The following is a 24513-nucleotide window of genomic DNA, read 5'->3' as shown; positions in this document are numbered from 1 at the left end:
TACTGAGAAAGTGAAACACTTTGCTACTAAATTCTGTGCCCATGTAAATAGCTGCATAGATACATTTCCCTAAATACAATGCAGAATTGACAAATAAACTCCTGTTGTGGACCCCAAATATAAATAACTTCTATAATAAAAGAAAAAAGTTACTGCAGAGAAAAATAAACAAGTCTCTAGTTACCAAAAATACTCTCACTAAATAGAAAAATGAACTCCTGATCATATTAACCAAGATGAGATATGATGCACAAATAGCCAACTTGGAGAAGGATAACCACAAAGTATTTTTTTTAACTATGTCACTAAACTTAGAAACATTGCCCAGTACATCACATAGTTAGACACAGAAGACATATCCAGTCTTCTAGTGGACAAATTTAGCTCAATTTGCCCCTATTCTCACTCTCATTTTCCCAAACCAAATACCCGCACCTACATTCCCCTCAAATTTCCCAAGAACAAGTCCTCATGGCACTATCCAAAGCCAATATCACCACTTATTTTGGGATAGATAATCTTGGGATGCCTACTGGTCAGCCTGAACCAGGACTTGTCAAACCCTCTGCTGGGGTTATTTAATATCAACTTCAAAACAGGATTAATACCCACTGAATGTAGGATAGTATCAGACATCTTATGGTACAATCATGGAGCATCAATGAACTCAGGCAATTATAGATCCATAAGCTTGACCATCATTAAATGTAAAGCTATGGAAATGATCATTATAGAGTTAATCTCTAATGACATAGGCAACCTATCAACTCTTCACCCAAGAGAGTTCAAGTTCATGACGAGCACATCCTGCCTTCTTAACCTAGTTGATATTTTTAAAAAGGATACAGAGGCAATGGATGAGGGTATATCTGGGCACATCACATATCGAGACCCCAGTCAAGAAATACAACATCATCCTATACTAGTGCATAATTGATAAACACTCCCAGCAAAATGGAAGCTTCTATGTAACTCATTGAATAGCAAATTGCCTTCCAAATAGAACACTGGAAATTTGAGTGGGTAGCTCTACCTTTTCCAAAAAGCTGTACCATAGTGTCAGTTCTTGGACCCCTCCACCTCATCATTTATTTCTCTACGTTCAGAGCAAATATTAAAGGTTTGTGACTGACTAAATTTGCAGATGACTATAAACTTAGAGCCATCATACAATCTTGTGAGGATGGCAAGATTCTCCAAGAGGACTTTCCCAAACAAATGGCCTGTGTCTAGACTATGGACTGAAACTAAATAACAATAAATGTAAAATAGTATCCTTCAGAAAGTATGACCTTCCGTGAAACTATCACATTGAAAACACACTCCTGAAAATTGATAATGCAGTCAGGAATCCAGAAAACTAAGTTGACAAAGAACTGTTCCTTAATCACTGTATAACTAATATCGTAAGGAAATCATTTTTCACTGCACAGCTTAATATCTAAATGTATGGCATCCAAGTCCAGGGATGTAAACTTTCCATTGTGCTTGGCTTTCATCAGGTCAGTCATTAACTATAATGCTCCTTTTGTTCAAACTCTTGTCACAAGTGGAATGACTACAGTGCTTTCTCACTAAAATCAAAAAAACATAGGCTTAAATCATAATTTAGCAGACCAACTGAAAAAATCATCCTTCTTGTTTGTGTCATACAGACTAGTAAGAAGTGTTCTCTGCCTTGCATACAGGCCTCATTTGATCCCATGCTGTCATATCTGTTTCACAGTTAGAAAGCCCTTCTACATAGCCCACCTCATCATGAAAGGATTCACATCTAGATCAAGAGAGGTAATCGTGCCCCTTTACTCATCCCTCATCAGGCCCATCATAGAATACAGTGCCCCCTTTGGGATGTACCTTACCCGACACCTGCAGCAATTAGAAAGACCCCAAAAGTACCTCACCAGGAGAATCAAGGGACTCAAACAGATGCCATATGCTGCTCTGTTAAAAAAACTCCAGCTCTACTCAGTTGCATACCGCCTACTTCGAGGCGATCTATGCCTGACGTATAAAGCTATGTTCAACTCAGAATTAATGGACATGCTCCACCTCAGTAAATCTAACTCCCTTAGAGCCACGCGCTTGAAGGACTTGAACCTCAGCACAGAAATAAATAGAACATGCTGGAGGGACAGATTCATAACCCAGAGGCTCCCTTCGCTCTGGAATAGAATTCCAATTCATGTCAGGCAGAGCACCTCACTGACTCTCTTCAAGAAGAATCTTGATGAGTGGATGGGAGATCGTAGGTTTGTCCCGGGGATTACTTCCGTGTCACTATTAGACAGAGGCACAGTAAACTAAACTTTAAAAAGGGCACAGTATACTCAAATCAAGGGGTGGCGTAAGCCAAACACAATCGGGCTAGGCTTATAAATGCCCCAGGGCAGATAGCCTAGTATGAACCTATGAACCTATGAACCTATTTTATATATATATATATATATATATATATATATATATATATATATATATATATACATACACATATATATATATATATGTGTGTATATATGTATATATATATATATATATATATATATATATATATATATATATATATATATGTATATCATGTGTTCATGTGTGTGTATTATATGGTTCATTTATTGCAGAGCAAATGTGAGTGAAATTAAAGTTTAAAAACTACCCCTGCAGAAATACAAAAATATATATCTATAAGCTATGTATTTATATATATATATATATATATATATGTATATATATATATATATATATATATATATATATATATGTATATATACATATATATATATATATATATATATATATATATATATATATATATATGTATATACACACACACATAGAGAGAGAGGGAGATACATATGTATATAAAACTGAAGATGTATTTTTACTGTAAATAAATGAGACATATAACATCAAACATATAAAAGCAAAATTGACTTTGAAAATAATGTAAAACATACTTACAATGCTGTTCTTTTGCGCTTATTTTAGATCAAAAAATGTTCTTTGATTTTAGACCAGTACTTCCAAATGAATTGCCATCTTGCTTACTCATAAATGATTTCTTTAAAGTCGTTTTATGTGATCTCTATATATCACTGGTTCTGATCTAGAAAAGTGTCTTCTCATCCAGCTTTTACTGATATAGCATACCTCTATGTTTTATTTAGAGCTTTCTTGATTTAAAAATAAGGTAGGGTATTTTTATGTACCAGAATTTAAATAACAGAGCATTATGGTAGAAAAATGATATTGTGATAGTATTACCTGGACAGATACAAGTGAGTTAATAAAAATTACAGCTATTTATGTAAACTAATCATAACAGTAGATGCTTGAAAGATCACTGCTGCAGTAGCCTTAGGTACAGAGGGTATATCCTGCATAAGAAAAATAGTATTTGCATGTTATCTGGGGAGGTGCAAGTCAGTTAATAAAAACAAAGGTTGCATTTCATGCACTGTTGTTAGTGCAGAAAGCGTGTTAATATAAAATGACATCATCCGCTATTCTCCATTTTATGTTTTTTTTTAGTGTTAAATTTAAGTGTACTGTGTGGGTCTTTGCAATAAACATGCTACAGCATTGTAGTTTCTTTTGCAGAAAGATAAAGGCGATGAGTGGGATGAGAAAAAGGTGCTGGGCTACACAGATCATATAACCCTGGATCATCTTGAATGGAATGTAGGATATGAAGTACAGATCAAAGCAGTGAACAGACTTGGAAATTCTGAACCAACACTGTATGAATTCGTCATGCCACAAAAGCCAAGTATTACAGGTAAGCATGCATTGCAAACTGAGACTAGAAGATCAGTGAAAGTATACATGTTCACTAACAATAATTGAAATAGATAATAAAAAGTTTGTCAAAACACAGCAAGCACCTTGCGGTGAGTACTACATTTCTGAGGTCAGGACTAGCTCCCTTCTTTGAGAAAAGTTTGTATTTCTGCTCCATCTCCTAATAAAGCAGTAAAATCTGAGGTCAGTAAAGCTTAGGAAAAAGGGAAGCATATTATTTTCAAGAAAAGCCATGCTTTTTCCTGAGACTTGCATATCCCTTTTCAACGTGCTTAAAAGAAAGTCATTCAGTGTATCCTCTTATATCGTTATCCTAAACCCATGTTAATAAGACAAAAGCTCATGTTTGAACTATATTGAGTCAAGATCTAACATAAACTGTGTGTGTTATGTGGAGGGTTATTAACTGGTCTCTGATTGTAAGCATAATATTGAGTGTTCAAGACATGATTCCCAAAAATGTACTCGAGAGGTGAAACTTGGCATCCATGTTGAGAACACATAATGAGCTATGATCACTGAAATGTGATCATAACTCTCTGTGGTAATGCATGGTATTTTATCTATTCGATATGCTGCACACACACACACACACACACACACACACACACACACACACACACACGTATATATATATATATATATATATATATATATATATATATATATATATAGATCGCTATCAGTTGCTTGACTTAACATTGATATGGTTGAGATCATATGATCGAGTTTTTGAAAACTGAAAGTTTTTGAATGGAGATCTCAGTACAGCAAGGATCAGGATCTGTACCCTTTTCTTCCTTTCTTCACTGTAGTGCAATCTCAGAGTTGGTATAGGATGTGGAGGGTGGAGGGGGCAGGTGGGGCTTTCAGTCTGCATAAATGTAAAAAAAAGTAGACTTTCGTGCTTGTTTTTTTTATGTTCAAGTTTATGGAAACTCGATCATATGATCTCGTCCATTTGAATTTTGAGTTTCTGAGAATGAAATCATCTCACTCAGATATATATATATATATAAATCCCACTTACCCGACTTTCATAACATCAAGCCAAGAACACTAAATGTCCAAAACACCGATCACTTGGATCACTGGCATGTAACTAAAGGTAAGTAATTGCTTTTTCAGCATGTTGACTTTTGCCTCTGGCTTCCACAGTAGTGCATTCTCGGAGTTAGCATATATAGCTGGCGGGGGTGCAGTCTCTCACATAGGGGGATGGGGGGCAAAGCCACCATGTGAGTAAGTTTTCCTTTCTTCCATTTCAGTTTGGCCAACTGGTTGCTTACCTTTAGTTACACATGGGTGTTTCAAGCGGTTTGGTGTTCTTGGCTCAATGTTATGAAAGTCAGGTAAGTGGAATGTTGTTTATACGAAGTAAAAGCATGTATACATATCTAGATACATATATATATATATATATATATATATATATATATATATATATATATAGATTCACTTTAGAAGCTTGAAATAATGAAATGTCAAAATTCTGCATTTCAAGCCCATAAAGTGGATTCCTGAAAAGAGCGAAAGCCCAGAAGCACAAAATTCAAAACCTTGAACACCGGAGGTTTTGAATTTCACGCTTCTGAGGTTCCGCTGTGTTTACTGATTCAGGTAGTTGTGTGTGTATGTGTGTGTGTGTGTGTGTGTGTGTGTGTGTGTGTGTGTGTGTGTGTGTGTGTGTGTGTGTGTGTGTGTGTGTGTGTGTGTGTGTGTGTGTGTGTGTGTGTGTGTGTGTGTGTGTGTGTGTGTGTGTGTGTGTGTATGTGTGTGTGTGTGTGTGTGTGTGTGTGTGTGTGTGTGTGTGTGTGTGTGTGTGTGTTAAGGGTTTTGGGTAGGGGCTGTGGTGTGTGTTAGTGTGGTTTGTTGCTGTGATGTGTGTGTGCGAGCAGAATGTAGCTTGAGTGGTGATGTTGCGTGTGGGTTTGTATGTAGTTCGACCTTGGAGTTAGAATATTTAAGTAGGAGGAGTGTGGGGGGAGCAGGGATGCTTGCCCCGCTACTTTTATGTAGTAGAGAGCTTGTTTTTGTCTTTGGGGATGATGGTGTGTGTGTTTGCAGTAGTAGCATGAAATTCAAAATCTCCGGTGTGCGAGATTTTGAATTTCACACTTCAGAGTTTTCTATGTTTTAAAGATTCGACTTTATAGCTTTGAAATACTAAATTTTGACATTTTAGTGTTTCGAGGCTATAAAGTGAATCCATATATATATATATATAATATACATACATATATATATATATATATATATATATATATATATATATATACAGAGAGAGAGAGATACACACATATGTGCATGTATAAATATGTATTTTATGTATAAAGGGTCTATATTACTATATCGAATGGTAACAATGTCGAACACTCAAATGAGCGAAAATGCCAAAAAACTAGCTTTTTTTGTGGTCGTGGTACAGTGAGGATTGGAATATTTGCCCTTTCATCACTATAGTGCGACCTCGGAGTTGAAATATATATTTAGTGGGGGTGTGGGGGAGCAGCCCCCCCCACAATAGCAAGTTCATTTTCCTGCATTTTCACTCATCTGAGCATTCAACATTATTCCCATTCAATATGGTAATATAGACCCATGTATATATATATATATATATATATATATATATATATATATATATATATATATATATTAGATATACATATGTAGGCAGGTGGTCTGCCGGCCATAGCTTCTGTAGAAGCAGGTTACGCAGACCTTTGCAGGTCTAGGTGATTATCCATGGGCTCGTGCAGCTTGCTTATCCCAAAGTATCCCCTGTGCTTGTTTAATTCTTTTCTTTTTTATATTTTATTTTCATTTTTTTAAAAGCTTGTAATAAATGATGGTCCAACTAACAATGAATTGATGGGCATCCCCCAGTGTAAAATATTGAATTCTTGGTGCTACTAGCAGACTTTAAGCAATTTGGCTGTCCAAGGTTATATCAAATCTGGTAAGAACAGCCCATCTGAAAAAACAGGCATTAAAGAAATATTTTTTACTCTCATATCTCAATTCAACCTACTTGACTACAATAGCAAAGAACCCCTCATATTTAATGCAAAAATTAAATAATCTTTCAAAGAAATATACTTCTTAAAAAAGGCATGGCAAAACCCAAATGCCATATGAGTGAGGTAAAACTTATTGCATATATGCAGAAGGTATACTGTCTTTTACACAAGTAATTTCCTTGTTAAAGCTACAAGAAAAATATTGACCATTTAATTTATTTTTCTTTACATAAATGTCTGCTTTGTGTTGAAGCAATTAACAAAGGCTGATGAAATAAAATGAGGCAGGGTGGCAGTGTTCATTATGATGTTTGCTGTGACATGTAGATTGCATTATGATGTACATGTAGTGGTCATTATGGTGTTTGCTGTGACATGTAGATTGCATTATGATGTACATGTAGTGGTCATTATGGTGTTTGCTGTGACATGTAGATTGCATTATGATGTACATGTAGTGGTCATTATGGTGTTTGCTGTGACATGTAGATTGCATTATGATGTACATGTAGTGGTCATTATGGTGTTTGCTGTGACATGTAGATTGCGTTATGATGTACATGTAGTGGTCATTATGGTGTTTGCTGTGACATGTAGATTGCGTTATGATGTACATGTAGTGGTCATTATGGTGTTTGCTGTGACATGTAGATTGCGTTATGATGTACATGTAGTGGTCATTATGATGTTTGCTGTGACATGTAGATTGCATTATGATGTACATGTAGTGGTCATTATGGTGTTTGCTGTGACATGTAGATTGTGTTATGATGTACATGTAGTGGTCATTACGGTGTTTGCTGTGACATGTAGATTGCATTATGATGTGCATGTAGTTGTCATTACGGTGTTTGCTGTGACATGTAGATTGCATTATGATGTACATGTAGTGGTCATTATGGTGTTTGCTGTGACATGTAGATTGCATTATGATGTACATGTAGTGGTCGTTATGGTGTTTGCTGTGACATGTAGATTGCATTATGACGTACATGTAGTGGTCGTTATGGTGTTTGCTGTGACATGTAGTTTGCATTATGATGTACATGTAGTGGTCATTATGGTGTTTGCTGTGACATGTAGATTGCATTATGATGTACATGTAGTGGTCATTATGATGTTTGCTGTGACATGTAGATGGCATTATGATGTACATGTAGTGGTCATTATGATGTTTGCTGTGACATGTAGATTGCATTATGATGTACATGTAGTGGTCATTATGATGTTTGCTGTGACATGTAGATTGCGTTATGATGTACATGTAGTGGTCATTATGATGTTTGCTGTGACATGTAGATTGCGTTATGATGTACATGTAGTGGTCATTATGGTGTTTGCTGTGACATGTAGATTGCGTTATGATGTACATGTAGTGGTCATTATGGTGTTTGCTGTGACATGTAGATTGCGTTATGATGTACATGTAGTGGTCATTATGGTGTTTGCTGTGACATGTAGATTGCGTTATGATGTACATGTAGTGGTCATTATGGTGTTTGCTGTGACATGTAGATTGCGTTATGATGTACATGTAGTGGTCATTATGGTGTTTGCTGTGACATGTAGATTGCGTTATGATGTACATATAGTGGTCATTATGGTGTTTGCTGTGACATGTAGATTGCTCTATGATGTACATGTAGTGGTCATTATGGTGTTTGCTGTGACATGTAGATTGCGTTATGATGTACATGTAGTGGTCATTATGGTGTTTGCTGTGACATGTAGATTGCGTTATGATGTACATGTAGTGGTCATTATGGTGTTTGCTGTGACATGTAGATTGCGTTATGATGTACATGTAGTGGTCATTATGGTGTTTGCTGTGACATGTAGATTGCGTTATGATGTACATGTAGTGGTCATTATGGTGTTTGCTGTGACATGTAGATTGCGTTATGATGTACATATAGTGGTCATTATGGTGTTTGCTGTGACATGTAGATTGCTTTATGATGTACATGTAGTGGTCATTATGGTGTTTGCTGTGACATGTAGATTGCGTTATGATGTACATGTAGTGGTCATTATGGTGTTTGCTGTGACATGTAGATTGCGTTATGATGTACATGTAGTGGTCATTATGGTGTTTGCTGTGACATGTAGATTGCGTTATGATGTACATGTAGTGGTCATTATGGTGTTTGCTGTGACATGTAGATTGCGTTATGATGTACATGTAGCAGTCATTATGGTGTTTGCTGTGACATGTAGATTGCGTTATGATGTACATGTGGCGGTCATTATGGTGTTTGCTGTGACATGTAGATTGCATTATGATGTACATGGGGCGGTCATTATGGTGTTTGCTGTGACATGTAGATTGCATTATGATGTACATGGGGCGGTCATTATGATGTTTGCTGTGACATGTAGATTGCATTATGATGTACATGTAGTGGTCATTATGATGTTTGCTGTGACATGTAGATTGCATTATGATGTACATGTAGTGGTCATTATGGTGTTCGCTGTGACATGTAGATTGCATTATGATGTACATGTAGTGGTCATCATGGTGTTTGCTGTGACATGTAGATTGCATTATGATGTACATGTAGTGGTCATTATGGTGTTTGCTGTGACATGTAGATTGCATTATGATGTACATGTAGTGGTCATTATGGTGTTTGCTGTGACATGTAGATTGCATTATGATGTTCATGTAGTGGTCATTATGATGTTTGCTGTGACATGTAGATTGCATTATGATGTACATGTAGTGGTCATTAAGATGTTTGCTGTGACATGTATATTGCATTATAATGTACATGTAGTGGTCATTATGGTGTTTGCTGTGACATGTAGATTGCATTATGATGTACATGTAGTGGTCATTATGCTGTTTGCTGTGACATGTAGATTGCATTATGATGTACATGTAGTGGTCATTATGGTGTGTGTTCTGACATGTTTTTTTTTCACATTGTAACTTTCATCGTTACTTTTTCTATCTTATTGTTTTAAAATTCACTACAGATGATAGACGTTGCCATACATATTGGTACTTCTCTAGATCCATGTATTTAGGTGTGCTTGTCGCATATAACTTTAGTCCATAGTACTAATAAGACAGGCAGGTGAATCATTATCATTGTATCCTGGATGAAAAGCACTGATTTTTTCAGATCCCTATCAGAACGTTGACTTACTCTAATACCAAACAGCATATGATTGAAACAGAAACAATGTAAATCCACAAAAGCAAAAGTAAACACTGAAACGCAACAGTGCATGCGCCGCCAGCATTTACCATTTTCTCCATTGCGATGCGATCTCGGAACTGGTATATATAATTTACAGGTGGTGTTGGACTGCAGTGGAATGCAGCCTCCCTACAAAAAAAAGTTAAGAAATGTGTCATTTTGTTTAAAATGTTTCCTTTTTATTTGTATTTTTTTAGAGGTTTCAGCTGGTGCCTGCGGCAAATGCGCAGTTGTGTTTCAGTGTTTTACACTTTCTACAATGTTTACTTTCACTTTTGTGGATTTACTGTGTTTCCATCTCAATCATATGCTGTTCAGTATTTTGGTAAATCAGCATTTTGATAGGAATCATATTTTCTAACCTAAACTATCTGCTACAAATGTTATTCCATAAACTCCTTAAAGGCTGACACTTTGTAGTGTTTTTGCATGCATGTGCAATGATGTGTAGAATTATTCTCAAGACAGTATGTAGCTAAACCAATAATAAAATGTGTGAAGACTTGGTACTTACTATCACATTTGGGCCATGGCATACCTTTAGACTCATGTTATTGACTTCTCTAAAAAAATATAATCATCCACTGCCCTGTGTCTCAAATAATTCACTGCATACAATTCCCTAGCTACATTTCAGTAATGTCATGCAGTTGTACTTTTACCCTTTGTAGTTGATTTGTTCAAGTTCTCATGAATCACTTTTCAGATATTAACATTTTCCATAAACAGCAGTACAAAAAGGTTCAGAAGTAAGCAGAATGAACTCCATTTATATCAGCAATAGTTTATAATCTCCACACTTTAATTTTGAAGAGTATGGTACCTAACTGAATAATGTATCCATGTACTCCATATGAAGCATGAATTGATTTTAAATGATGATCAGAATATTTAAATATCAGAATAAAATCAATCCAAAGTACATCGCTGAAAGACAGACATGGAATTGTGCATATTTGTATAGGAATTCATGTGTTTTAGGTGTAAAATATAAAAGACCACAACATTCTAATAATTAAATAAAACTAACATTAACAAAGAAAAGATTATTTAATTTATTGCAAATTATACTATATTAGAGCTGTAGTTTTACAAGATGCTCATGTGATGTATTGTACATACTGATAATTGTTTTCTCTTTTTTTCTGTCTCCTCAACCTCTGACCTTTTCTACTGCCTCTCTTCTCACTTTATATATACATCTCTTTTCTTCCACTGCACTGTCACCTTAAATCCTTGAACTATTTGTTTCCCTCTGGTTGCCTTCTTTACTTATTTTCTATCATGCAGATAAATGCTGTGAAGAGTCTGATGATAAAAGTGGAAGTCACTCACTACATCTGTCATCAGCAGGCTTTATTTTTCTTGGAGTCAGGATTCTGTCATTGTTTGGATGATGATATTCTGGAAACATACAGCATAGTGTTCACAGCAATGAATTTCTTCTCTGTGATGAAATCCAAATTCATTTACAACTGGACAATTGAAATTTTCTCAGAGAAATTGTATATTCCGTGTTTTATGTAGTACTGTGGCTTAATCTATGCAGGACAAAATCCCTTTGAGCACACATTGTAATGATGCATCTCAGATCATTAAAATTTATGTGAACATTTCTTCATTTCATAATAAATCACTAAATGTCTGTGTGTATTATGATGATACTATGTTCGTACATGCCATGGATGTCCATTTGGTGTTTGTCATTTAAAATTTTACATCAGTTATATTGCAGTTTATTTGATCATTTTGATAAATATCTGATACATAGTTTTAGTTATATTCCTCTTTATATTATTTTGACAACATCCTCATTCAGACGTGCATATTTTAACTTTAGACTACCTTACTGCATTGTTTTTTTAACTTCTGTCAACATGAGCTTCCCTCACATCCAAAGAAAGGTTATGCCCCCCCAAGTCACATGCACACGCATGCATGCACGCACACACACACACACACACACACACACACACACACACACACACAAAATGCACACATGAAGGGTTATAAAAAATACTTTGGTTCTTCCTATGTGTAAAAAAATTGCTGCACTGCACTACATTATATGGTATTGTAAGGAAGTGAGTCCACAAAACCCAGCATATATGCGCATACACACACAACATACACACACACACACACACACACACACACACACACACACACACACACACACACTCAAAATAATCAAAGCTAGGGAAGAGCCTGGTATCGAGTCACTGTAGGTCATACTGCTATTGGTCTGAAAGCTTTGAAAATTTGTAGATCTGATGAAGTCTTAGTTTTAAATGCTTAACAATAAAAATGATTTTCTGAAACCTTTTGCTGGCTCTTTATTTTTGGCATATAAGGTTTAACATTACTTGTGGTTATCTTAGATGTTTTTCAAACCACAAGCATCATGATCTACAGTTATCTGATTGAAGTCTCTTCTCCAGCTTTCATTGTTTTATTTGTTCTGGAAAACACCAGCTGTATATTTAGATTTGGACAACCGAATTAGGGACTATCTCCAACAAAGGATAATTTCTGCCTTCTTATTTTACACATTCAAAATAACCACAATATTGCTTAATTAATGTTATGAAGAATTTGCAGTAAAATTCTCATATTCATTGACCATTATCCATCTGAATTTAAGTTAATTTCATGCACAAAGAGTACCTGAGTTAACATTTTTTCTTTAAGTTTATTTTTAAATTGATGTTTTAAATAGATTAAATTATTTAGTTAATTGATTAATTGTTTTAACATTTAGTATTTAACTGTTGTGGTCTATTGGTACCATCATTCTGATGAAGTTTTTACAAAAGCAGAGATTAAATATTCTGTACGCTAAAGTCGTGTTGATTCTTCTGTCACCTCTGTGAATCTTTTTGGTGTTTGTATCTTGATGGTTTCACTTGGTCCTGTGGTGAATTTGGATTTATGCAGTTTCAGATTTGTTTGCATTACTGTAGTGAGGCTTGACTTGGATATTGAAATGCACTGTGATAATGTGCAGCAATTTAACATGTTCTTTAGGAATATGAGTGTCTGCATGTTTCATTTCTTACTGAATATTACTTATTTGATATTTGTATAATTCTGTTTTTCTTAGTAACTTATCAGCTTATCAGACTACTGTTACCTAAAACTAAGTAGACAACCTTCAGTCCAAAAGGACCATGAGTTTGTCTGTTGGACTGATTTAATCAGCATCTTCTGTGACTGTGCAGTCCAATCAGGGAGTTCATAGGGTCATCAGTGTTTACTAGACTGATGGCAATAACGGCCTTTTTAAGCTTAGCCATGCATCCCAAATCTGACAACTTCTGATACCTTTGATGAGTGTAAGCATGGGCATGGGAGATGAACCATTTACAGGTTACCTCTGTCCATTAGACACATAGGTGTCAATCCAGGGATGAATTTCTGCTTTTCATCCAGTTGTCCAAGTTGCACTTGAATTGGGTTAAGGAGAAACTGTGATTCACATGGATGGGGAGACTGTTGAAGCAGAGTTCTTCCCTGGCAGTCCTTTCCACATTCTAAGCAACAGTAGGCAGATATCAGTCTGGTATCATGGGTATGGATCTTCCTGAGGCCTCTCTTATCATTTGCTGCCTTGCCAAAGTGGTTTCGTACATAGCAAGAGCTTCCTTCAGTTCCCTTTTCCAGCCATACTTGCCTGAGGTGAGAGAATGCCAGATGTTCATCCTGATGGTGAGAACACTGAGATCACTCTTGCATATGTCCCTATAGCGCAATTTAGGTCATGCTTTCAGCCTATTCCCAGACTTCAGCTCTCTATAAAGGAGGTCTTTTGGTATTCAGCCAATCTTCATGCATGAGACATGACCTGAACAATGCATGCGCATCTGTTTCAGGAGGGTGAACCTGGAGGATCTATATCAAAATATCGAAAGTTTACTTACCCGAACACCTAAATGCCGACACATATTCCGCGAATTGCAAATACACCGAATGCCCTAAACCACAAAATTCCAAAAATCGAAATGCCATAGCTGTCACATCCCACCACCCGCTACATACTACTTACACAAACAAACTAAATAAACCACATACGTACACTAAACAAAACCCTACTTCTAACCCAAACTAAACCCTACTTCTAACCCTACACTAAATCTTTCATATACCTGCACCCTAACCCTAAGGTCCATAACTATTGCACACTTACCTTAAAAAGCTATACCCAAACAAACTAAATAATCCACACACATACACTTAATAAAACCCTGCTTCTAACCCTACACTAAATCTAACATACATTACCATCTATGCACTTATCTTAACGTGCAACCTAACCCTAAGATCCGTAACTATCGCACAATTACCTTACAGAGCAATACCGCAGAAGGGCCAACCATGACAAATCGATGTTTTGAAGTTTGCACTTCAGGACGATCGACGTTTTTGTGGTTCGATGAAGACGTGTCGGCGTTTAGGTGATCGGGTAAGTAAATGAATTTTTAATATAGACCCAACCTGGAGGTAGTACCTGTCTTCTCAGGCAGTGTGCTGTTGGGATCTGGTCCTTCTATAAGATATTTGCAAATTCTCACAGAAATACTGCTTTTCTTCATAAGCAACTCACTGTGAATAGAAAAAATCAGTATATCGTTAGCAGTTCTGCAGTGTCATAGAGTCATATATGCCATGTAAATTCAGTTTAATATCCTGTCTCTATGATGTCTGACATTTAACATTGCTACTTCAAAATGCTTGGATCTCTGATTGAGTCCTGTCGGGGCAGTCATTTGCATGGAGTCTGCATGTCCTTCATATGCCCACAAGGATTTTTATTGGGGCATGGGTTTCTTCAGATGCTAGTAGTTTAAACAGGTGATGCTGCAAGTAAGTGTGGTTCATGTATTTAACCATGTGTGTGCATCTCTGTATTCTGCATCCCATTCATAACTAATTCTGTATGTGTTTAAGCATATGTGTGCATTTGTGTATTCTGCATTCCACTCATAAATAGTTTGATGTGTGTTTAAGCATGTATGTACGTTTGTGTATTCTGCATCCCATTCATAACTAATTCTGTGTGTGTTTGTGTATTCTGCATCCCATTCAATAACTAATTCTGTGTGTTTATGCGCTTGTGTGTTTGTGTATTCTGCATCACATTCATAACTAATCCTGTGTATGTTTAAGCATGTGCGTGCGTTTATGTATTCTGCATCCCATTCATGACTAATTCTGTGTGTCAAACTCACTGCATGCTCAAGTTCCTCCACACCTTGAACTGGATAAAGCAGACATCAGAAAATCAATGAGTGAAGAATGAGTGAGTGTTAAAAAATGGATAAAAAAGTAACTTGTCACTTAAAGAAACATTAATGGTGTAATTGTATGTCCCATAAGCCAGAAAGAATAGCCATTCAAATATGGGTCTACTACAAGTGTGTGCATGGTAGAAGCTCATGCCATACATGCTCATTGTTTTTTGCTTGAAAATACAATTGTTTGAAAACCTATTAGCCCAATCTCCTGTAAATACTTAACCCTTTCAGCACTCAAATGTATAACACTTTATAGGTCTTCCACAGCCCTATTTCTACCATAAAAATCCCACCCAGTTCCTAACCACATTCCTCATTTACTGAACCTAAAACTCCTTTCACACACTCTAAACCTAGATTTCCCCATTGCTTCATAACCCTAAAACTCTCTTCTTGTACCCTAAAACTAAAAATCCCTTCCTGCTTGATTATCCTAAGACTTCCTTCCATTTACCTACATGTAAAACTCCCATCATGCTCCCAATATCTAAATCCGTTCCCATTCCCTCCCCACCACTGCTATAGTACTCTGCACAAATTCCAGTAATGACTTCAGTTAAGGTGAGGTAGCTGCTTATCAGAATTCATATTTGATTTTGGGCTCAGAGCCAGCCTACATGATCTATAAGATATCCTAGCATGCATTAGGTGTATGACGTGCAGTCAGTCATTTGGGAGATACCAGTACATCACTGGATACATATAAATGCTGTCTTGCTATGAAACAATGACTTACTAAATGTTAAGGTTCCAGCAGAATGAAAAAAAAAAGAATGACTGAAAAACAAAAGTGTGAAAGATTATTTTTTTCTTGTTTTCTGTGGGGGGGGGGGTGGCAAGGCCCCTAGCCCCATTATATATACAAACTCCATGGTTGCACCAACTCAAAGATGGGAGAAATTTTCCTAAAACATGAATCATTGCTGCACACACTTAGAAACTGCAATGGCAATGAATTTCTGTGGGAAACGCATTCTGCATTATACTATTTGTCTTTTGTCCACATGCTACTGACAGTCAAGTAAATTCACTTTGTGCACACGTAGGAAAACTCATAGAAATATACCCACAGCCAGTCATACAAACTAACTCACACACACACACACACACACACACACACACACACACACACACACACACACACACACACACACACACACACACTCACACTCACTCACACACACACACACACACACACACACACACACACACACACACACGCACACACGCACACACACACCGACTTAAGCTATTGCTATGTTTTTGGTATATAGAAGAAAATGTTATCCTAGGTTCATAGGAGATTACTAGGCTAATGGTAGCTAATGGTTTAAGAGCCCTTACAAGCCTAGACAGCATCACCCGATTTTACTCAATAGATGGACCCTAGGAGTAAGAAGATGACGTGGATTTTTGTGCATGCCCTTAGTATCTTATAGATTGCCCCTGTCAATAAGGGACATAGGCACTACCCCAGGTGTGAGTTTGCATTTGAAGAAAGCCATGGAAGGTCTCTGCTTAATATGAATAGGAAGCCTGTTCCTAATCAGGGGCAATCTCTGACACATATATCTGTCTCACTCCAGTATGTTTTGTTTGATTCGCTGTCTAAGTTTAGGTCCCTAGATTGGGTGAACCTCACTCTGTCTGACTTGTAGATGTGTAGCAGCTCTATCAGGGCAGAATTTGTGAGTGCCTTGTAGGTCAGGCAGAGGTTGCCCCTTAATAGTCAGTAAAAGACAAAGTTAAGTGATAAGGCTTTTAGTCTATCCACACAGGACATGTTGTTTACGCCTTCTGAGGTTGCTCCAGTTGCTATAAGTGCCTAGTTAAGTACATGCCAAATCTTGCATTGTACTCAGCTATTGGTCTAATTAGAGGTGAGTACAACTGGACCATAATTTCTGTGGATCTGGATGACATACCTGTACTTATTAAAAGGACTTCCTCACCACTGTGAATACATGGTGGTCAAAGTTCAGGCTACTATATATCTGTTTAGCCAAGATCTTCTGGCTAAACTATGCAAGGGAATACAGACAAAATGCTGAGATGGTTCAGAAGTTAATCCAGGTAGGAAATGGACTGCAGGACCAAACCTTTTAAAGACACAATTCTAACTGCTGCTACCCATTTGCCACCATCATGTAAACAAGGAAATACTACAAAATAATTAAATGTAAGAAAGCAATATTCTGTCTCCAGTACTACAATCCTTTTCATGACAAGTAGTTATGATCCACTGTCACTTTTAGATGAATCTGAATACTGAGACATTTATCATGAGATTGAAACAAAGTGGGAAGAAATTGAACTAAAATGTATTTCTTTTTCGGCTAACACCCCTCTTGAGAATTACTAAAGCAACGCTAATAAATGAAGGAAGATAATCTAAATAAGTATAAATATCTGCAAAGAAGTACTCGTGTTATCTAGGTGACAGTGTTACATTCTGCAGTATCACATTGCTGAATGTACGCATTTCATTTAATATTATTTAAGCATTCAAGACCCAGAGGTAAAATGTTTCATACTACTTTTCCTTGGAATTAGATTTCAGATTAGTTTGCCATTAAAAGTCATTTGACACTTGGTTTACACACTTAATTTTATTTTCTGATAACCCACTGGAGATTTACCTGGAATATTTTGTACTACTTCCATTCCATCCTGTTTTATGTCATGACTGAAAATTTGTTTAATTTACTGAAGAAACAGTTTCATAGGTTCATAGGTGTGTACTAGGCTAATGGCCCTGGAGCCTTTACAAGCCTAGCCCATAGGATTACCCTGGCATCATGCCACCCAACCTTAGTTTCCAGTGCCTCTGTCGAGTAGAGCCACTGGAGTGATCCCCAGGGTGAACTTTCTATTTCCCATCCACTCATCAAGATGCGTCTTGAAGAGGGCCAGTGAGGTGCTCTGTTTGACATGTATGGGAAGTCTATTCCATAGCATGGGCAGTCTCTGGGTTATGAACCTGTCCCTCCAGCATGCTCTGTCGATTGTGGTAATGAGGTTTAGGTATCTGGTGCATGTGGTGCAGAGGAATTGGGATTTCTTTAGATGTAGCATTTCTGACAGAGCTGGGTCAGACTTGGCTTTGTAAGTCAAGCAGAGATCATATCTAAGTAGGCGATATGAGACAGAGAATAGTTGGATTTTTTTGAGTATATCCATATAGGAAAAGTGTTTAAGGCCTAGGATCCTCTTTGTGAGGTACTTTTGTGGTCTCTCCAGTTGTTGCAGGTGTCTAGTGAGGTACATGCCAAATGGTGCATTGTACTCGATGATTGGCCTAATGAAAGAAGAGTAGAGGGAGACGATGACTTCTTTCTTTCTTTCTGGATACAAACCCCTTAGTAATGAGATGTGCCACATGGAAGTACTTTCTGACCAGAGTGGCAATTTGGTGGTCAAAAGAGAGGTTGCTGTCAATCTGTGTTCCCAGATCTCTTATAACACCTTCTGTATTCAGTAGACTACCATCGATGTGGTAATTCAAGGGAACCAGATTTTTCCCAAAGGGGATGATGACACATTTTTGGGCACTGAGCTTAAGGCCATGGTTCTGACACTAGTCATTGGTCTCTGTGAGGTCTTTCTGTAGGATGTCAACATCACTTGGGGAGTTAATAATAGCTCCCAACTTGCAATCTTCTGCCAATTTTGTCAGCCAGAGTCCCTTCCTGTTGACCTGGACTTCAGAGAAGTAGATACCAAACAGGATAGGACCCAGGACCGAACCCTGTGGGACTGCACTTGTGACTGGTTAGCAGTCTGATTTAGAGTCAGCTACTTTCACACTGTGGGTTCTATCTGTGAGCCAGTTTGCAACCCACCTAATGATATAGGGATTGATGCCTAACTTAGTGAATTTTTCTATGATTCCTGAGTGGGGAATGGTATCAAAGGCCTTGGCCAGATCAGGGTTCACTGTATGAACCACCTTGCCTTCATCCACAGCTCTGGTGACTGACTCAAAGAAGTCAACTAGGTTAAGCAGGAATGATCTACCCTTCACATAACCAAACTGTGTGGGATCCAGAGTTTGGAGATTCCCTATATCCATGTTTATTAGGTCCATGATGATGCATTCCATAGCTTTGCATATCAGACTCATCAGGTTAATAGGGCGATAGTTCCCAGGGTCTGTAGACACTCCTCCTTTGTGGAGAGGGATGAGTGTAGCAGTGTGCCATTCGGTAGGAACAAAGCCTGAGGTGAGGCTGTGATTGAACAGGGCACACAGGTGAGGTGCCAGTTCACTCTGTAGTTCATGTAGAATACAGCCAGAAATATTGTCAGCTCCCATAGAAGCTGTATTCTTGACCTTGGAGAGTGCTGTTTTAACCTATACAACAGTAATACTGGGTGCCTGACAATGTACTGGTATTGCGATTCGTCCTTTGAGGGGAGAGGTAAAGTTGGCATTGAATGTGTCGGCCAGTATATTGGCAATATCTGTTGGCTCAGTATAGGAGGTACCATTGTGTAGTAGCTCAGAGCAAATCTAGCTATAGCCATGGAGATTATTTACATAACTATAGAAGGCCTTGTGGTTGTCTTTACTATCTGCTGCAATTCTGTTTTCGTAGCTAGTTTTAGAGGATTTGATGAGGCTGATAAAGGAGTTTTTCCAGTCTTGGGACTTCACCTTATTTTACATCAGTTTCCTTCTTCTGTTGTACAGATTTTTTTTATGACATGGAGCCACCAGATTGGCTTGCATTTTTTGGAGGAGAACGTCTTGGTTCTATTGGGTATGGCGAAATCCATGCATTTGTGTACGTGTTCCTACAGTGCATTGGTATATGATTCAGTGGTCATGCAACTATTCTCCATTTGCATGGATGCCGTGAAGTTAGCCACCTCTGTTTTTAGGAGCCCAAAGTTAGCTTTGGAGAATTTTTTCATGTTGGTTACCTTTGTGGGGGGGGGGATGTGGATTTTAAAGGTGATTAGTTTGTGGTCGGATCTCACCAGGGAGGAGCTGACTATTGGTGTAGAGCAATGGTCACCCATGTTAGTAATGACCAGGTCAAGGATGTTGCTACCTCTAGTGGGGATAAGAGCGAGCTGGTCCAGGGCATTAGAATTAATGAATTCCAGGAAACGTTGGGCAAGTGTATTGGTACATGAGTAGTTTTCCTAGTTAATGGGGGAGGGTAGTTGAAGTTACTCAGTATGAGCGTTTTAGGTTGGACCTTAATATTCTCCAGGGTGCAAGGTGAATGTTTGCAATGAGTTACTATTATCCTTGAGAGGGAAAAATGTAAAAAATATATTTTGCTAAAAATTGCACACTCAACATCTCATATTTAAGTTTATCTGGGACATGTTTTGTAAATTGTCAACTCAGTATGTTATAATTTCTAAGCATTTATTTTCAATTGTATATGTCAGCTGTCAGTCAAAATACTAATAAGCAACACTTTCAAGATCATGACTTTGTTTTTGATAGCCTACTTTTTCTGAGGTCAGCTTAATATTGCAAAGAAAAAAGACAAATTCACCCATTGTGATAGATGGCATTCTGAAGGTTTTATTTGATAATTATGTTCTTCAGCTGTACAAATTAAATTTAGAAATATTTTGAAGGTAGAGATAGATTCTGTTAGCTCAACTAAAATAATTATTTCCAAAAAGCCTCACAATGCATTTCCCTTTTGTAAATCGATAGAAGTAAATTCCAACACTTTTAAACACTGACTGTTGTTGAGCTGTAGTCTGTGGCATTACAGAGCACCCTGTTGGTATAAGGAACAGTATAACTGGGTAACCTTTAAAAAATTCATCATCTAATGATTTAAATTAAATAAAATAAACATCACTGTATTGTTATAAATGTAGAGCCCTCAAAATCTATACCATACTATACTAAAGACAATATTGTAAAATTCTAAAAATTACCATAAAATAACTACATTTCTTATACACCTGCAGCAATTTCTAAATTACATAGCCTTCCAGTTAATCATGATCAAACAAATGGCTTCAACAATTAATAACAATAAATAGGTAGGGATTCACAGCAGATAACACACACTGCAGTGCAAATTTGCATTGCACTGATGAGATAATTTAAGTGGTAATGACTTGAAATCTTGAGACCCGCTTAGTTGATTCTTGAGATGTGAGAATAAATAGCCAAAAATAGCCAAAATATGGACTTATGTATGTCAAGCCCAAGTCTACTATTTATTGGAATATTCTCTTTAATGTGATGTATGAGTTGGTATATACAAGCCTGTGGTTGTAGGGGTTTGCCCTCTACATTGGGGGCAGAAGGTGGCTTACCCCTTCCCAAAAGGACATTTAAAGGAGAAGAATGACATTCAATATTGAATCCTGGCATTTTTTCAGATCCAGTTTGTGTTGCACTGCTAAGAATAAATTCACAATCAATCAAATTTTCTAAAGGATAGCATCTTTATAACTAGGAATTTGAATGTCACCCAGTCATTCCAAAACCTATGCAATGGAATGCCTGTTATCTATGCTGTATAGCCAGTGCTGAGAACACTCACAGGCATTGGCAGCCACCTCCCCATGACACAATCATACACACACACATACACACACACACACACACACACACACACACACACACACACACACACACCATGCACATGCATGCACACTCATGCACATGCACACAACTCACACATACATACCTATTCACACTTTGCACTACTTATCTACATAGGGTAAAGTGATTCAATCTGTGCAAATTTCCATCTTTGAAAGGCATTTCCTTGAGCCACAAGACTACAGTGTGCTCTTAACTCAGTAGGATCCCTGCTCTATCTCAAACTAGTTTAATTTAAGGGTGTATAAATCCTGAACTTTGCAAACACTGCAACTGGACAGTATGCAGCTGCACAGAGCACTAGCATGGAGTACTGCATTCCCATATGGGACTCAGAACGACAGTGCATGCAGTACAAAACAGTTGTAGGTCAATTAATCAGAATAGCATCCTGATGTATGCAAGAGCACTGATATTCATCTTATATACAACATAAACCTTAACAAAAACCTCCTTTTTTTTATTAATAAATTGGAATGATTTCAAATTAGATGACATATGGATCTTGGATAATAATATGTTTTAATGTTGTCATTAAAAAGCACTTCAGAGAAAGTTTAATAGTGACATGACATCAAGTACCTTCCTTTTTGTAAAGTACAATACCAAATTTATTTTTCTGTTTGTTTTCCCTTAATTCATGTAACATCCACAGTGTAGTCTTATCTTAGTATTATATTTTTCCAGTTTGTTTGTAAAATGTTTGCATAGCCACAGAAAAGTGTCTTAACTTCAGCAAATACATAATATATTTGTAACAAGATCAAAAGATCTAAAAATTGACCTAAACTTTGTTTGCAACATAAATGGTACATGTTTAAGACACAGATATATTTCACAGAACATTCCCATTCTGTGGAACAGGCTCCCCATCCATGTCAAGCAGACTTCCTCCTAACCTTATTAAAGTGCAACATGGACCAATATACTGATAACTGGAAATTCACCACTGATCTAGTTCCTATGTCTCTGATGGACAGAGGCAGTTAGTAAATCAACCCTTATATAAAACAAAATTGTGGGTCACATTTCAGCTACATGGCTAGGCTTATAAGGGTCCTAGCAGTCGTTAGCCTAGTTTATACATGTGGGCCTACGTACAACTCTGCTATTGACTAATAGTGGCTTAAAAATACTTACATTGTTACGCAAATGCATCTTTTATGAACAAAATAAAGCAGGTAGTTTTACTTAACATATGTACTCCATTTCTTGCTTGTGAAAACCAAAATGAATTGGGCTCAGTTAGCCTTTCTATCTCCCTGGCTCTCTATCATTCCTCTTTCTTTTTCTTGATAATGTTCAGACTTAATAGGGTTTTGGAATAGCTCAGCCTTTTTCAGGCATTTTTTATTCTCCAAACTCAGAAGAATCCAACAATAATATAACTCCTGTATATGTACATGCCAATTATAATTTGCTTATCAGAAAGACTGTATATTTCATAAAAGTAATTATACTTAATCTAGGTCCCAAATGTGAAAATATATGGACATTTTGCCTTCCAGTAAACTGAAACAAATATCACTGAACCATGAAAATAAATCACAATAATAATTTAATTAAAATTTAGAGTTTTTCCTGACTATACAATGGATTCATTTCCATTGTATTAGTACAGCAGAATCTTTGAAAGAAAATAATATTAATTAGTATAATAAGAAACCATAAAATGGCAAAGCATATATTTTTCCATCATTGAAAGCAATTTAAAATAATCTCAGTATAATAACACGCTCACCAGTGAGGAGTTTTTACCTGCAGTTGCATCATGATGATGACTAAATCGACTAACCTTCCTTGACATTTTGGAGAAATTAAATTAATTTAAAATTTTACAAAGAGTAATATGTTGACAATGTAATATTTCTACAATCTTTTTATAGTTTTTCAGCACACATTACTTTATCTATAACTAACAGCACAATTTGCTAGCATGAGCCAGCATCAAACCTGCTGACATATGCAGTTATGTGAAGTAGCCTTAAACACACAATATTTTGATTTGAAGAGAAAATAGTGTTCTGAGATACCCAAAATATTATTTTTTTCAGCTGGATAGTTAAATACTGATACATACATGCATACAATGCACTTAATTATTTTGATTTCTTATTTTTTCTTCATCAAATATCATTAAATCAAAATTTCAGAAAGTGACATAAAGGCTCAGTTTCTCTACACCACAGTGCTAAACACTGCGCAAGTTTAATTTTGCTTTTTATCACTTACCAGATAAATACAGATTACATACTGTCATGGACTCCGGTAATTTGGGCTCATTGCACTGGATTTAACATTAGCGAATATCATAGCTTTATTGTGTGTTGTATTTATTTCATGCAGTAAAATGCAACCTAGGCCTTGTAATATTCTAAAACACTTGGTATGATGCATGCAGTAAACTAGTTGATCCGGTAGGAATTTGTTTTTCTTAAAAAAAAATGTAAACAAAATCAAAATGTATTAATTTCAAATAAAAATAAGGAATTTTTTGTGTATTCAACATTTAACTACATCATAAATTTACAACAGGTATAATTTGATTTGTGGCTAAATATATATATATACACTGAGAATAATGCTATACTGCCACT

General features: G+C 36.7%; 1 protein-coding gene across 1 annotated transcript in view; it reads left to right on the top strand.

Moving 5' to 3' along the window:
• NCAM2 (neural cell adhesion molecule 2) overlaps positions 1-24513 on the top strand; it is a 2742482-nt gene that overhangs the window by 2433036 nt on the left and 284933 nt on the right. Inside the window, exon 15 of the mRNA XM_044072021.1 lies at positions 3598-3775. Within this exon, the coding sequence (XP_043927956.1) occupies positions 3598-3775 (178 nt within the window). The remainder of the gene's footprint in view (positions 1-3597; positions 3776-24513) is intronic.

Source organism: Protopterus annectens, chromosome 5.part0, assembly GCF_019279795.1.
Source record: "Protopterus annectens isolate FY-2018-M chromosome 5.part0, PAN1.0, whole genome shotgun sequence".
NCBI classification, from domain to species: domain Eukaryota; kingdom Metazoa; phylum Chordata; order Ceratodontiformes; family Protopteridae; genus Protopterus; species Protopterus annectens.
The sequence above is the reverse complement of the archived record's forward strand: the minus strand, read 5'-3'. Positions and strand labels throughout refer to the sequence as shown.